Here is a 14,681-nt window from a genome sequence, read left to right as displayed (position 1 = left end):
CACTTCTCTCCGGAATGCCCAGAATTCGGACGTTATTGCGGCGGGCACGCCCTTCCGCATCGTCCACCCTGTCCCAAAGGTGTCTGAGCTGCTTCTCCATGTTCTCCAATTTCGTGGAATGCTCAGTCTGTTGCGGTATGAGGTCGCCCAGCGCTATCTTCTGTTCAGAGACCCGCTCCGCCAATTTGTTATGGTCAGCCCGCAGTAGGGATAAGCCAGTTGCCATACTGTCTATACGCGATTCCAGAGCTTCGCGCGTATTTCGTTGAGGATAAGGTCCAACTTGGCGTCCTGGGAACCCTTCCCAGTCGGCGGGATGATGTCCACGTTTGAAGAGGCCAGCGGGTCCTCGGAGCCCGTGGACTGCATGTCTGTCGGAGCGCCCTGGTCCTGCGTCCTGCCCCTGTGTCTGCCCATTGACCTCGTGAGCAGGGTGATGCCGAAGTAGCTGCAGCCGTCAGCCGCGACCCCTGTAAGTGTCCACTCAGGGAGGCAGGCAGCGGATGAGGAGGGTCGGAGTAGCGCTAGAGTAAGGCCGTGGTGGTGTTGCGGTGCAGACCCCAGTGGCGGTAGGGCAGTGGTAGTCCGCCCAGCGTAACTCCGCTGTAGGGTGGGCCGGCGTACTGCTGGGGACTCCGCAGGTTGGTGCGTCCGCGGTCTTACAAGATGGGCGGAGGGAGGTCACAGCATTAGGTGAAGCAAGGCAAGTACCCCTGAGGACCGGGAGCGCAAAAGGAGCAAGGTATTCAATGTCGCGGCAGTGTGCCGTAGTGCGTGGCGTACACCTACACCGCGGGCCGGCCCCTGCAGGTCGGACACTCTGGGCTTATGTCCCACTGTGAAGGATGCGGGCCTCCGATGCGTGCCACCTCGTGGCAGATCCTCGTATGCCGCCCGTTGTCGTGTGGTCCAGGGGTAGATGAGGCGCCACGGCCAGAACCCCGGGATCCCCTCACGGTCCCGGCGTGGAGACAAGATGGCGCTGATAGGGCAGCCTCGGTGACGGGCCGCAATCCGTCTCGCAGCGTGAGGGTCAGGCAGAGAGAAGTGGAGCCCACAGGGCCGACGGCGTTCACACGCTCCCCCGTCCCACTGACCTCGCTCGTGGCGGTGGTGGCGTAGGCGCCGCCGGTGGTGCGGGCGGGCTGTGAGCTGGTCCGGGGAGGCCCCGCGCCCTGGGCGGCCTGCGACAGGGCAAGCCGGCTGGGGTTAAAGCAGTTCGGGGGGAGGCAGGGGTGTCACAGGCAGAGCAGGGACCTCTCTCCGCAGCCCGGTGTCTCGGCTCACTTCCGGTCCGGGGTCCCGGTCGGGACGCTGCAGTGGCTAGGAGCAGGTCGGGCTGGCCACCCAACTGAGGCCGAGGCTTCACACTGTGTCGTAGGCCGCAAAAGGCACCACGGTCCTGTCGCTGTTCCGGCGCGGTGCGGGTGGTGCAGCACCTCGCCGCTGCACACCGTTTGCTCGCGGAGACTCCGTATACAGGTTTCAGGTGGGCTGCAGGCAGGGGGGACAGGATAAGTTGGTTGTATTTAGGGCTGAGGACGGAGCTCAGGGACTACACGTCCACCATGTTCGACGCTTGGCCACGCCCCCTCGTACACTGGGGACATTAACCTCTGTAGGGCCATGAATTTGAAATTTTTCAGCATCCCATACAACCCTGTCTAACACAGGCCATGCAGTGATGTTCACAAAAGTCTGGTCCCTCTTCATGGTGTGTGATGAGGAGTGGGTGCCAAAGTTCCAACAATTAACCTAATTGTAGATCTTTCTTTAACATAATGTCCATTCACTAGACAAAGAAATACCACTACAAATCCAATTGACATGAATAAAAAAGTTGAGAAAAGTACCAGCCAAATGTAAGTCCAAGGGAGTATCAAAAACTTTCTTTTAAACCAAACAGCAAAAATTAAAAAATTTCGATGGCGTCCTCGATGTTGTAGAGTTAGTGTCAAATGAAAAACGTGACGGGTCAACTGCACTTGTTTGCACACCAGGCAACAACACACCTGTGGAATAAGCATACTCAGTATCTTCATTGGAATCACCAGCCGGTGGATTCAACAATGGATTAGTAACTGTATGCATCTCGATGGCAATGTCAGGCCTGACGGTATTTGCCGAGGCCAAAACAGAATTTCTCAGCATCACTGGACAAGAGACTGCTGGAGTCTAAGAAGAATCGGCCACTCGCTGTAATTTGACATAGTCAATGGAGATGTACCTGTTATCCTTGCGACCAGGAAGTGGAGGTAAAATGACTGTTCTTGTACCCTGCACGCCAAGCACTGGAACTGGTGAATGATAAGAGGGGCCAAACTCCTTCTTGTTCTCCACCTTCTCACGGACCAGGTCACCGACTCGTGGTAGCCAACCAACTACCGGAATCCGAAGCGCAGCATTAGTGGTGGAGGGTAAGTGTTCCTTCGAAAGACTGTCTCGAGTCTCTTATAGGTTCTGTAATGCAGCAGAATGATTGTCTATGTCAGAGGGTGCGGCTGATGCCGCCATGTCTAGACCCTCAAGGTCCGGGACAAATATTTTTATGCCAAAGAGGCATTTCGTATGGGGTCCGCCCACCCAGAGACCTTCTAGGGAGATTATTAAGTGCACGTTGAACGCTATACAGATGGGCCAACCAGGTTCTGCCAGTACTTAAGACCCTAGATGTCAAGGATTGCTTTAAGTCACGGTTCATTTGCTCCACAACTGAATGGCCCTCCGGCCTGTATGGAGACGAAAGTTTGACCTGCACCCCGAATGACATCATGGCTTCCTTGTACGCCTTAGAGGCGAACACCGGACCCTGGTCCGAATGGAGGGTGCCACATGCAAAAATTCCCACAAAGACACGCAAATCCCGTATGACAGTTCGAGCATCAGCGCTGCGTTGTGGCCAGACCCATAAAAAGCACGTGCACGAATCCACTGCAACTAAGATGTACTTATACGCAGTATCAGAGGAGAAAGGACAGCAGTGATCTAAATAAACACACAGCTGTGTTTGTGATGGACGCGCAGCAGTGGAATGTTTAATCTGCTGGCAGATGTCACAAGTAGGGACATATTCACGAGTCTGTTTGTACAATCCGCGCCTCCATTAACGTTGCTGTAATATAGATACAGTCGCTGAGACGCAGGCATGAGCCGAGGCCATGCCCTTGTGAGCGGCTGTTATCAAGGAGAGCCTGCAGTCCGCGTTGGGAATCAATCTATCACCAACGTAGTTAATTCTCACATATTGAACTTTATCAGGACTTAAATGATAAGAGTATGTAGAAGGGAAACCTCTAGGGTAATTACCTCCCTTCTCTGTTACAGCAATGGCAGCCAAGATGTCATCATCAATCTTACTTTTGTAACGTGTAACTGCTGCTACTACATAAGTCGCCACTGCTGTCTTCTCTGCTTCGTCAGCAAGAATGTTACCAACAGCGTGTACTCCTACGTGCTGGTGACCAAGAGTATGAATTACATTCTCCAGAGGCAGACGTTCTTTTAGTTCTGTGACTCGAACCCAAAGCATTTTGTGTTTAATTGTGCTACCTTTGGAATCACGATATTCATTCTGAGTCCAAAAGAATAAATTGTCATTGAAAGACTGAACACAGTAGTAAGAGTCACTTACAATTAGAGTAGTCATACGATGATCAGCAAACTCTAGTGTAAGCACCAGAGCACGTAGCTCTGCCAACTAGGCGGTATAGTCCCCTAATGTCTGCGTGTGCACGACTTCGGACTTGAATTCGCCATTCACCACGGTACCCACCACTATTGCGCAGGCCGCTGAATAAGCATATTTAGTTCCGTCACCAGTTGCGCCGAACCGTCATTGTAAATGATACAATGGTAATCCTCAAGCGGGCGCAAGGACAAAGGAGTAGGATGAACAAATTCATTCTGTAAATACTCCTGAGTTTTCTAAGAGGAATCAAAGATAAATGTGGCATCCGGAGACCTCAGTAAAGTGGCCCATTGTATCCAACGTGGATGCAAATCTTTAGAATTAGGTACACTGGCTTTCGTCACTGCCTCTAGGGCAGGATACGGTGTAACAACCAACATGTGTTTCCCCTGTGACAGTGCTCTCTCTTTCAAAATCGCCATCTGCACTGCAGTCAAAACTTTTTCGACAGTAGAAAAGCGCATTTCAGCCGAAGTGTACAAGTGTGACTTGTAAGCAATAGGGACTGTATCTCCTTCATTAAACGTCAAGTAGGTGAAACCCACTGCACCTGGCACAATTCTTATTACCAGGTTTGTGTGGTTATCACGTCTCAGTAAGTATTTAGATTCAAGAATGTTCTGGAAGCTAGCGCAATTTAGTAAAAGTAGGTTGTATCAAGGCATATAGCGGCTTGATACGCTGGGCATAATCGGGAATGTAAGTATGCCCAAAATTCAAAAAACCCAGTAAAGATTGTAGTTTTTTCAGAGTTGTGGGAGCGCGCAAATGTGCGCATTTCTCCAGGAAGTGCGGTGCTAAACCTCGACCTTTGTTGTTGAGCTCATAGCCCAGGAACAACACTGTGTACTCTGCAATGTGTGACTTTGCAAAGTTAAATTATTAATCGAAGTCCGCAAACATAACAATGATGCGGTCAACGCGACACAGATGCGGCCATAATTTGCCGTCAGTGAGATAAATATAACAGAGAGACTACACGGGGTGCAAAGACGTCTGGGCTGTTTTTATAGCCCATGGCTAATCTTTTGAACTGTTTTTGTTTGCCGCCAGAAGTAAAAGCTGTCCATTGACTACTAATAGAGGACAGGTTATGACTGAACAAGCCATTGGAAATGTCAAGTGTGGTCTTATACTTTTTTCTCACAAGACTATCAACCAGGGCAGAACTGTGAGTATTCTGTACAGCGCACGTCCGACAATGAGAGTTCAAATGCCTATAATCCAAAACTAGGCGGTGCGACCCATCAGGTTTGGTTACAGAAAAAAGAGGATTATTCATGGGTGACACATATTTTTCAATCACACCTTGATATTCCAATTGTTCAAGTATTTCTGCAACGGGAGCTTTCGCTTCTCGCCGCATGGGATATTGGGGTTCAGGCTGTGGCATAGACCGCAATGGAATCTCATGTCTGGGCGAAAGTTTGTCCCATTCACATTGAGTACGGTACAAAGCAGATGCAAGCACCTAAGCCCATCTTCTGCAAAATTCTGCGCTTGCTCCTTCGGCACAGTGTTTGCGAAACTAGGTAGGTTTACCTCCTTCCCCCTCGGAGCGGCCAAAACGAAAGATAGTGGCCAGTCCACCTCTGCTAACAAAATGTCATATGTAGAGGTCAGATTTTCCCAAAAAATCCCTTTTATTGTACATGTTATGTCACCTTCAATTAAGATGACTATATCATATAGTCCGTCAGGGGGAGCCACTCTAGCCGTCTCGACTGTGATGAACGTGTCAGTTTGTGTTGCCTTCAGATAAAGATGCAGTGCCTGCCGCACTACTGTAACCTCCGCTGCACTGTCTAGCAGCGTTACCGCCCATGTCAGGTTCCAAAGCTGTGTTCTCACCATCCGTGGCATACCTTGATGTTAAAGCAGCAACCTTCTTTTTCTGAAACTGAGGGCGTTGACGTTGAAAGTCATCCTGCTTGCCTTTACCTTCTGCCGAGTGGGGCTGCTCACATCCTTGCGGGGTACCCCGGCCTCTGCAGCGTTCTCCTCCACCGGTTTTTGAGACCGATGTTTCTTGCAAAGAACGAGGAGAACGTTGAACAGGAACCTGAAATCTATCAGAAGACTTAATTCTCGCACGGTCGCGCAAATCATATGTGTGCTCAGTAGACACTGGTATTGGTGAAGCAGGATGTGTCCCTTGTTTCTGTTGCTTTCTCCCCTGTTTTTTATTTTTCCAACTCTGTTTTGGAAAATTGGGACGTCGTCCTTATTAGACTTTGCGGTTGAGCTGATATTTTAGCAAAAGGCTTAGCACTCAAACTATTGTGGCCAATGGTTTTATACGCCTCCGCAATCATTTTCGGCAACTGCCAGGGTTTATCAGCTTCGGGCACAGCTCGCAAAGCATTAGACCCCTGGAAGTTATCCCCATCCCCCTTGACATTAGCAAGGATAGGATCGGAAACTACGTCAAACACTCAGACAAGTCTCATTCTCCAACTCGACAGCCGCCTCTGGACCATGTTGATTCTGAACACGCTTGATTACGGAGGACAGGACAGTCATAGACGGTGTGCCATAGCACTTCGCCATAGCACTTCGCATAGACTGCCGCAAATTAGAATCCTGTGTTTCTCCACAGGAGTCGTTTTAGGAAATACTGCTTCCAGTTGGTCAAGCCATAAATGCATTTCGTCCTTATCTTGGGGACGCTTGCCCAGAACCAAATTAACCATGACGGGACACATTTTTATCCCGGACGGTCCAACTGGTTGCGCCGCAGCACCAGGTGCCCCCACCTGGATGTTGCGGGAAACGTATTGCACTAAAGCCCTATGCACTCCGACAATGGAGGTATAGAGTAATCGTAACTCAGCTATAGCTTTGATAACGCGGATGAGGTGTGGACCCGGCCAAGACTGGCCAAGTGGCCCCATGAATAGACAAGGGACCTAACCGAACCAGTGTTACGGGCTGGGGAAGGGCGCCATTAAACCAGACTTGATTCTGCCAAGCAGAAATCGGAATCTCCTGTGTCCTATATGGTGCTTAGGCTGCAGGCACCGCTGTGCGTGTGTGTGTACTTATAAAATGTACCATCATCCGCATTCGCAGCAGGAAACTTAACCCAAGAGTAGAAAAGCTCAAATGGGTACTATGCATCAGCACTAACCACAAAGAGCACCGCCATACCTTCAGTGGTAACTCCGTGCTGCATCAAATGATTCCGGAGTGGTACCCGACTATGCAAAGCTATATCAATATCATCCATAAGGACACAGTACAGAAAAAACAATCTATAGGAATTGTAGCACAAAAAAGGGTAGTAATCCAAATGTGAACCTTTTTATAAATATCCAGCTTGAATGAACCTGTAACACATTCGTATAGGTAGGTTAATCCGTCACGCTTGTCAACCTGAAACAGGAGTGAGGGTTTTGTGGACTAATATAAGCACTAATCGAGTGTCTCGAATATAAGACCAAATGTTAGGTGCGCCATGTTGCGGGGATTCTCTGTAGGCACAGAACTGTGCGCAGGACCCAGGAACTCAATGACTTGTGGTGTACCAGAAACTCACCTCAGTACCCAGAACCCCGATCCGACTAGCATCAGTGGCTCATTAGCTCTCCCTCCTATAGTGAAGCAACCAATGATTAGGCAACCCAGAACATGCGACTTAGGGTACTCTCAGGAATGGTGGGAATCAAGAACACTCTTTTGTTTTTATTCTCATACCAGTCCACAACGTGAGTAATCAGACACAGAAAAATTTAAAATGTTTTTTCTTTTAACGACGTGCTCTAAGATGCAGTATTTTGGCTAACAAAAGCAGGCTTATGATTAGAAATAAAACAATCAGCATTGTTACAATTTCATAAAATACAAATGGAGAAATCATGTTATAATGATAGTGGAAACAGGTCCTATAGCACCTTGTGAACCACCCTCCCCTCTAGGAACTAGGTTTTATAATAATAGATGGTCTCTTAGGCTTAAATGGGGAACCCCATACCTCCAAGATCAGCAGAGGTGAATCACATCTCAGGATCAGCAAAGCTCTCTGTCTCTGGAAAAGTTTTTTCTCCAAGTGCTTGTATCATGCATGCAGTGCAATATTACAGGCACTAGAATATCAGTTGGTTGCAGCTGTGTGTGTGTTGTGTCTTGCAGCGTGGGTCGATCAACCTGAATAACAGTATACATTGTTATTATGACCTTGAAGGCTTCTGCACGCAGTGTACAGACTAAGGTCGTGGTGTAAGTCTAGGAATGTGAATAACAAGACCATTCTCATGCGAAGAAAATCAAGCAGTTTAACTTACAACAGTAGTAACATGTAGTGTCGTGTGCAAAAGCTGCAAAGTTGCAAAATGGTGTTTAACTTCTAATACGCTTATGCTAACACAACAATGTGTGCAAGCAGGGCCCTGTCTTCACTACGCTATCACAATTACTTTAGTGACACTTTGCATTACTGAAATCTTTATGATGTGGAGGTCTTTTAATGACATGGGGTGAACCGCACAAAATGTTTGAAGTGTTCTTTCTGCAAGACAATGACCTTATTCCAGTCTGTGTTTTTTGTGTGGTCAATTTGGAATACACTTTTCTCATATTTTTCATACATAGTTAACGAGAAAATACTCTCCTGAACTTTTGAGAGAACATGCTGAACATACTGTTTAGAATTTTGAATTTTGATTTATTTATTTGTTCACAACTCCGTTTAGCATAATTCCATGAGGATACAGACTGACATTATTTGTTCTTCTTTTTCTGAAGGAACTGCCCAGCATTCATAAGGCTGAGTCTTGGTCCCCAGCAAGACAGACTAATAGTCATCAAAACAGTTCTTCAGCATAACCACGAGTCTAAGTGTGTGCCCCTCCAATGGAAAGTGAAGAAGAGTAAGGGGGTGCGCCCTGTAGAGCTTTCCATCAGAGTCGCCAATGACATCTCCCGGAAGTTTCTGGAACTAAATGATGTCAAGAAACTCTTGCGCTACAGGTTGGAAGCATTTGACGATATCTCAAAAATTGTATTAGAGCTGAAGTCACTTCTAGAGGCTGACCCTTTGGTGAAAATCAAGTTGGTATTTGTGGAAGACGAAGGGACAGTGAAGGATATCTTTATAATGACCTCTCCAATGCAAGACATCGCACAAAAGGTGCCTGGTCACCTCTATGTAGAGGTTTTATCCAATTTCATGTCAGGTTTTGATTTGTACACAGTTCTGTGTGATGACTGCTCACAGTGGAAAGTTTGTGCTTTTTGTATCTCAAAGAAGGGCGTGTCCGATGCCTTGCGCTTCACTTTGGTCTCAATCATGCAAAGCATCCCTAAGATAAACATGCAGGTGAAGCAGATAACTGTGAGCCCTGACATCCAGGATGGTCTTGACTTGGGCAAACTGGTGCCCCATGCCAACGTTAGCTACTGCACCAAGTCCGTCTTGAAGATGCTTTACCAGAAAGTATCACACCTTGATTCCAGTGTGCAAGATCAGATTAAGGACTCTCTGTTAACCCTAGCTCATGCCCAGTCTACATCCCTTTCTAGTCAGTGTTTGAACGACCTGGTGGCCGTCTGCCCTGTGGACATTTTTCAGTATTACTACGATGTGTGGCATTCACGGAGGAAGCACTGGGTGCAAGAAGGAAACAGTAAATGCAATACCGAGGACCGCATCTGTAATACTCTAAAGAACCAACAGCGAAAGCTGGTGAACAAAGCAGGCCCCATATTCTCTCTTCAGCACTGCCTTCATCTCATTCTCAGCAAAGAATTCAAGGACCTGGAATATGGAGAGTCTGTGCAGCTCCTGGAGACCACTGAAGGGACACATGCTGCACACACACATGCATCAGGAAGCCCAGCATCTGAGATCATATCAGAGGTATGTTGGAATGCTCCTATCAGTGGTATTCACATGAAAAATGTCATAGAACGAACATAAAACATTTATTATGTTACGTGTTTTAATAGTGCATGTCTGCTAATTATTTGCTCTATTAATGTCATTTCACGAGGACACACAAAACATGGTTTAGCAATTTTGAGAGGCGCATATTGCTAACACACTTTCCCACATTCTGCTGCTATTTGAGCTGGCAGTTTAAAATGATTTTCTGCAAAACAGGAGCGCCCTAGCATCGTAGAGTGCTTTAAGTTAGTGGTTTATTCAATGTAGTCGGATCTTGAGGTGACGTCACCATAGCTGGTGAACATTCTTCTAAGGTAAAGTGAGCATAGCACGTTGACACAACATTTTCCTACATATGCTGCAGTGTGAGCTGTTGACTCAGAGTAGCCATTTCAAAGCAAATCTAGCAATTAAACAAGCGATGGCAAACCCACTATGTCTTACATTGCACAAAGCTGCAGTTGCACAAGGGTTTCTAGATATCTCTCTCAAGCCAGATACAAGTGTTTTATGCACCTGAGCAAGGCCTTTGAGTCCCATTAGAGGTCCTAGAGGCTGCCCCATAATCTCAATCTCCATACCCAGGAGAATTATGAATAGTGCTGACCACCTTGAATGTTTCTATTGAAAAGATGTTTTTTTATAAGAACTTTGACACACTCTGAACAATCCGCAGCGCGTTTCCGCCCAAAATTATCACCTGAACTGGGGGCAGTAAGGCAAGTTTCATGAAGATCTGTTGGGATGGTGCAGGGGAAAGAGGACATCAAAAAAGTGAATTTTAGTACCCATATTTTTGCTTCCATATGACTGTCTGCTATTCAAAAATGACCGAATGGAATTAAATCAAACTTGACATGAGAGCATTTCCTTTGCTTGATTGCGAGTACATGTGTTAAGTTATTTTTGCAAAATTACAGTTTAAAAATGTTTAAGGGTGAGTTTGAAGGGGGTTATAGATATCTGGAACGTTATTCCGCTTCTGGTGTAGGAACTCGGGTGTGTAGACCGTCCCTGGACTAAAAAAAACCTGAATCCTATTGGATGAGGAAACTTTTTGTCTTCTGTCATCACTTTTCGGTCTGTAAGATCCTAAGTGTTTGATTGGCTGGCTGTAGCAGAGAAAAATCTTTTGCGGCAGCCATTACAGGACGCGGGGCTTAAGGACCCTTGTTGGACCTTTTCTCCGGTCTGCTAGCCCTGGCTTATGGCCTGTGAACAACAGTCTTTTGTGGTTCCTTTTTGGACCACCTGGAGGATTTGCAAATCAGATGCAGGTCTGTGGGAGGTTAAACAAGTGCCCATGAGTCTGTGTGGTTTCATAAACACAAAGTGTGTTCTGCAAGCAGTTATAAAATGAGTAAAGCCTCTGCTTGGCAAAGTCCATCTGCACCGGGGTTGGCCAGTCAGTCATGCATAGTGGGGCTTGCCCTCCACCCTTCATTCCCTGCCGGGTTAGTTTCATGGTCTGGCGGCAGACCAGGCTCTTCTCTCAACTCCCACTGTGAGCAGCCGAATGCCATGCCTGGTGAGGGAAGGCTGCCTGAGTCAGAATAGTGCCCTTTGCCCATGTACAAGGGATGTTGACTTCCAAAGGCTGGTGTGGGCCATGTGGCCAACCCTTGCTGCACACTGCCTAAGGTCGTGCCAGCTTTGCTTCAGTGCTTGGGACAACCCACATGCGTGGCGTCTTCTGCTTGCTGTGCATGACCAAACCCATGTACAGTGTTACTTTAGCAGAATAGGGGATGGTTGCAGGTGTGCAACAGGTGTTGACTGCCCTCTTCAGGATAGGGCCTGCAGCGGAGAGGTGTGGTGTAGCGGGCAGAGCGGTGGACTCCGGAGCGCTGGGTTAGCGGTTTGATCCCCAGCGCCAGCTCAGCATCTTGTGACTCTGGGCAATAGCTCACTTAATCTCCCTTATGGCCCCCTGTGCCTTAAAACCCTTAAGGGGGTGATATGTTCACGCTTTGCAAATAGGAATTATTATTAATATTATTATTATATAGCTGAAGCAGTGTGTGCAATGAGGGTTGGCTGCCTGCAGCAGTTCGGATGTAGAGCTTGGCCAGGCCCAGATCAGACCCTGTAGCCATCACCCACTGCAGAGGCAGTTAGCAATAGATATACCTTCTCAGAAGTTGGATGGAGTATATGATTAAAAAAAAAAAAAAGAAATTCATTGGACAGACAAGAATAAAGTGGTTATGATTATCTTTGGACATAACACCTTAACATATGTTAACGTACAGCAGCAGTGCAAACCATAGTTATCAATGGCGATGTTGCATGTAATCTGACATTTATAACATTGGTAATTGTGGCTGTCCCTTGAAGGTTGACGTCATGAGCATTGCATTTGCTGTGTGCATTAGGCTTTACATGGCTGTTGTGGAAGTTATGGTTTGTGGCTGTAATTATAACAGTGGTTTCTAGGTTTTGTAACCATAAAGTCCTACAAATAAATAAATATATTAGATATATTTTTATGATGAATTGTTTGGAGGCATAAGGATGGCAAGACAGCTTAATCTTTTCTCTGGGCCATGAAGCATGTGTTAATTTAGTTTTACCTAGACCACCCTGCCTTGTGCCCCACCCACTGCTGCCTGATTTCTCTGGAACGTCTTTATAAAATGTGTGTATTAAACAGATAAATATTCAACAGAAATTGTTTATTTGCTCAGTTATTGTTACTCTGATATCAAGACATATCCCCAGCAATATTTTTTTGAGGTGTCATTACTCAGATGACGGGTGTGCAAAGTAGCGTGTGTAGAGGGACTGGCCTCTCTGCTGTGACCTCTCTCTGTAATGATGGGTGTGCGCGGTAGGGTGTGGAGATGGAGTGGCCTCTCCTTTTAGACCTCTATTTCAGATGGTGGGTATGCATAGGTGGGTGTGGGGAGGGACTGCCCTCTCCTTTTAGACATCTCCCTCAGATGGCCGGTGTGTGGAAGGACTGGCCTCTCTGCTGAGACCTCTCTCTGTAATGATGGGTGTGCATGGTAGGGTGTGCGGATGGACTTGCCTCTCCTTTCAGACCTTTCTCTCCTATAACCAGTGTGTATAGTAGGGTGTGGGGAGGTACTGGGTTCTCCTTTCAGACCTCTATCTCAGATGATGGGTGTGCCTAGTAGGGTGTTTGAATGAACCTTTACTCTACTCGCAACTATTCTCAAAGGAATGAGCATAAATAGTAGTCTGATAAACACTATCTCCAGTAAGATTCCTTCATACAGTAACAAGGGTGCATAGCAGAGCATATTCGAGGATCACCTACTCCTTTCTACTGTTCACGATCCAGTGAAATCATAACTTAAAAAAAAATAAGAATTAACCATCTAATATTACAGTAATTATCTTACATACTTCCTTTAAAAAACAAGCATTGGAAATGCAATAGGTCTCGCATTAGAAAAGTTGGAGTTATTGGTCTTGTAAATGACATATTTTATTTATTTGTTGGTTTTTAAAATTACTAAATTGATGGCTTTGTCATTTACAATGCCAATAGTTATAACTTTCGCGAATGTGACACCTATAGCATTTGGAATGCAAAATGTTTTGTATTTACGTCACTTAGATGGCAGCTCTGGCCGTTAGGCCACATCTCTAGAGAGCAGGAGAGTGCAGCAGGGGAGAGAAGCACAGCAATGCAATAGGTCTCGCATTAGGAAAGTTTGAGCTATTGGTATTGTAAAGGACACATTTTTTATGTATGTGCTTGTTTTGAAAATAGTGAAATTAATAGCTTTGTTATTTACAATGCCAATAGTTTTATCTTTCGCAATTGTGACACCTATTGTAACACAATATGTGTTGTGAGGGTGAGTGAGGGTGAGGGTGAGGGGTTGAGGGTGAGTGAGGGGTTGAGGGTGGGTGAGGTTGAGTGAGGGTGAGGGGTTGAGGGTGAGGGGTTGAGGGTGAGTGAGGGTGAGGGTGAGTGAGGGTGAGGGGTTGAGGGTGAGTGAGGGTGAGGGTGAGTGAGGGTGAGGGGTTGAGGGTGAGTGAGGGTGAGGGGTGAGGGTGAGGGGTTGAGGGTGAGTGAGGGTGAGTGAGGGTGAGGGTGAGGGTGAGGGGTTGAGGGTGAGGGGTTGAGGGTGAGGGGTTGAGGGTGAGTGAGGGTGAGGGTGAGTGAGGGTGTGGGTGAGTGAGGGTGAGGGTGAGGGGTTGAGGGTGAGGGGTTGAGGGTGAGTGAGGGTGAGTGAGAGTGAGGGTGGGTGAGGGGTTGAGGGTGAGGGGTTGAGGGTGAGTGAGGGTGAGGGGTTGAGGGTGAGTGAGGGTGAGGGGTTGAGGGTGAGTGAGGGTGAGGGTGAGGGTGAGTGAGGGTGAGGGTGAGTGAGGGTGGGTGAGGGTGAGGGTGAGTGAGGGGTGAGGGGGGTGAGGGTGAGGGGTTGAGGGGGTGTGAGGGTGTGAGGTGGAGTGAGGGTGAGGGTGAGGGGAGGGTGAGGGGTTGAGGGGTTGAGGGGTTGAGGGTGAGTGAGGGTGAGGGTGAGTGAGGGTGAGGGGTTGAGGGGTTGAGGGGTTGAGGGTGAGTGAGGATGAGTGAGGGTGAGGGTGAGGGGGTGAGGGTGAGTGAGGGTGAGGGTGGGTGAGGGTGAGGGTGAGTGAGGGGTTGAGGGTGAGTGAGGGTGAGTGAGGGTGAGGGGTTGAGGGTGAGTGAGGGTGAGGGTGAGTGAGGGTGAGGGGTTGAGGGTGAGGGGTTGAGGGTGAGTGAGGATGAGTGAGGGTGAGGGTGAGGGGTTGAGGGTGAGGGGTTGAGGGTGGGTGAGGGTGAGTGAGGGTGAGGGGTTGAGGGTGAGTGAGGGTGAGCGGTTGAGGGTGAGTGAGGGTGAGGGTGAGTGAGGTGAGTGAGGGTGAGGGTGAGTGAGGGGTGAGGGGTTGAGGGTGAGTGAGGGGTTGAGGGTGAGTGAGGGTGAGGGGTTGAGGGTGAGTGAGGGTGAGGGTGATGAGTTGAGGGTGAGTGAGGGTGAGGGGTTGAGGGTGAGTGAGGGTGAGTGAGGGTGAGGGGTTGAGGGTGAGTGAGGGTGAGGGGTTGAGGGTGAGTGAGGGTGAGGGTGAGTGAGGGTGAGGGGTTGAGGGTGAGTGAGAGTGAGGGGTTGAAGT

The 14,681-nt window shown here is 48.0% G+C and overlaps 1 protein-coding gene across 3 annotated transcripts in view; it reads left to right on the top strand.

The window, feature by feature from the left end:
* The window catches only part of LOC144770363 (uncharacterized), a 918,549-nt gene that overhangs the window by 611,052 nt on the left and 292,816 nt on the right, over window positions 1-14,681 (top strand). For all 3 annotated transcript variants that reach the window (XM_078654830.1, XM_078654829.1, XM_078654828.1), the window contains exon 17: window positions 8,432-9,545. In XM_078654830.1, coding sequence (XP_078510956.1) covers window positions 8,432-9,545 — 1,114 coding nt within the window. The remainder of the gene's footprint in view (window positions 1-8,431; window positions 9,546-14,681) is intronic.

Source organism: Lissotriton helveticus, chromosome 7 (assembly GCF_964261635.1).
Source record: "Lissotriton helveticus chromosome 7, aLisHel1.1, whole genome shotgun sequence".
Taxonomy (NCBI): domain Eukaryota; kingdom Metazoa; phylum Chordata; class Amphibia; order Caudata; family Salamandridae; genus Lissotriton; species Lissotriton helveticus.
Note: the sequence above shows the minus strand (reverse complement) of the source record. Positions and strands in the feature narration are given on the sequence as shown.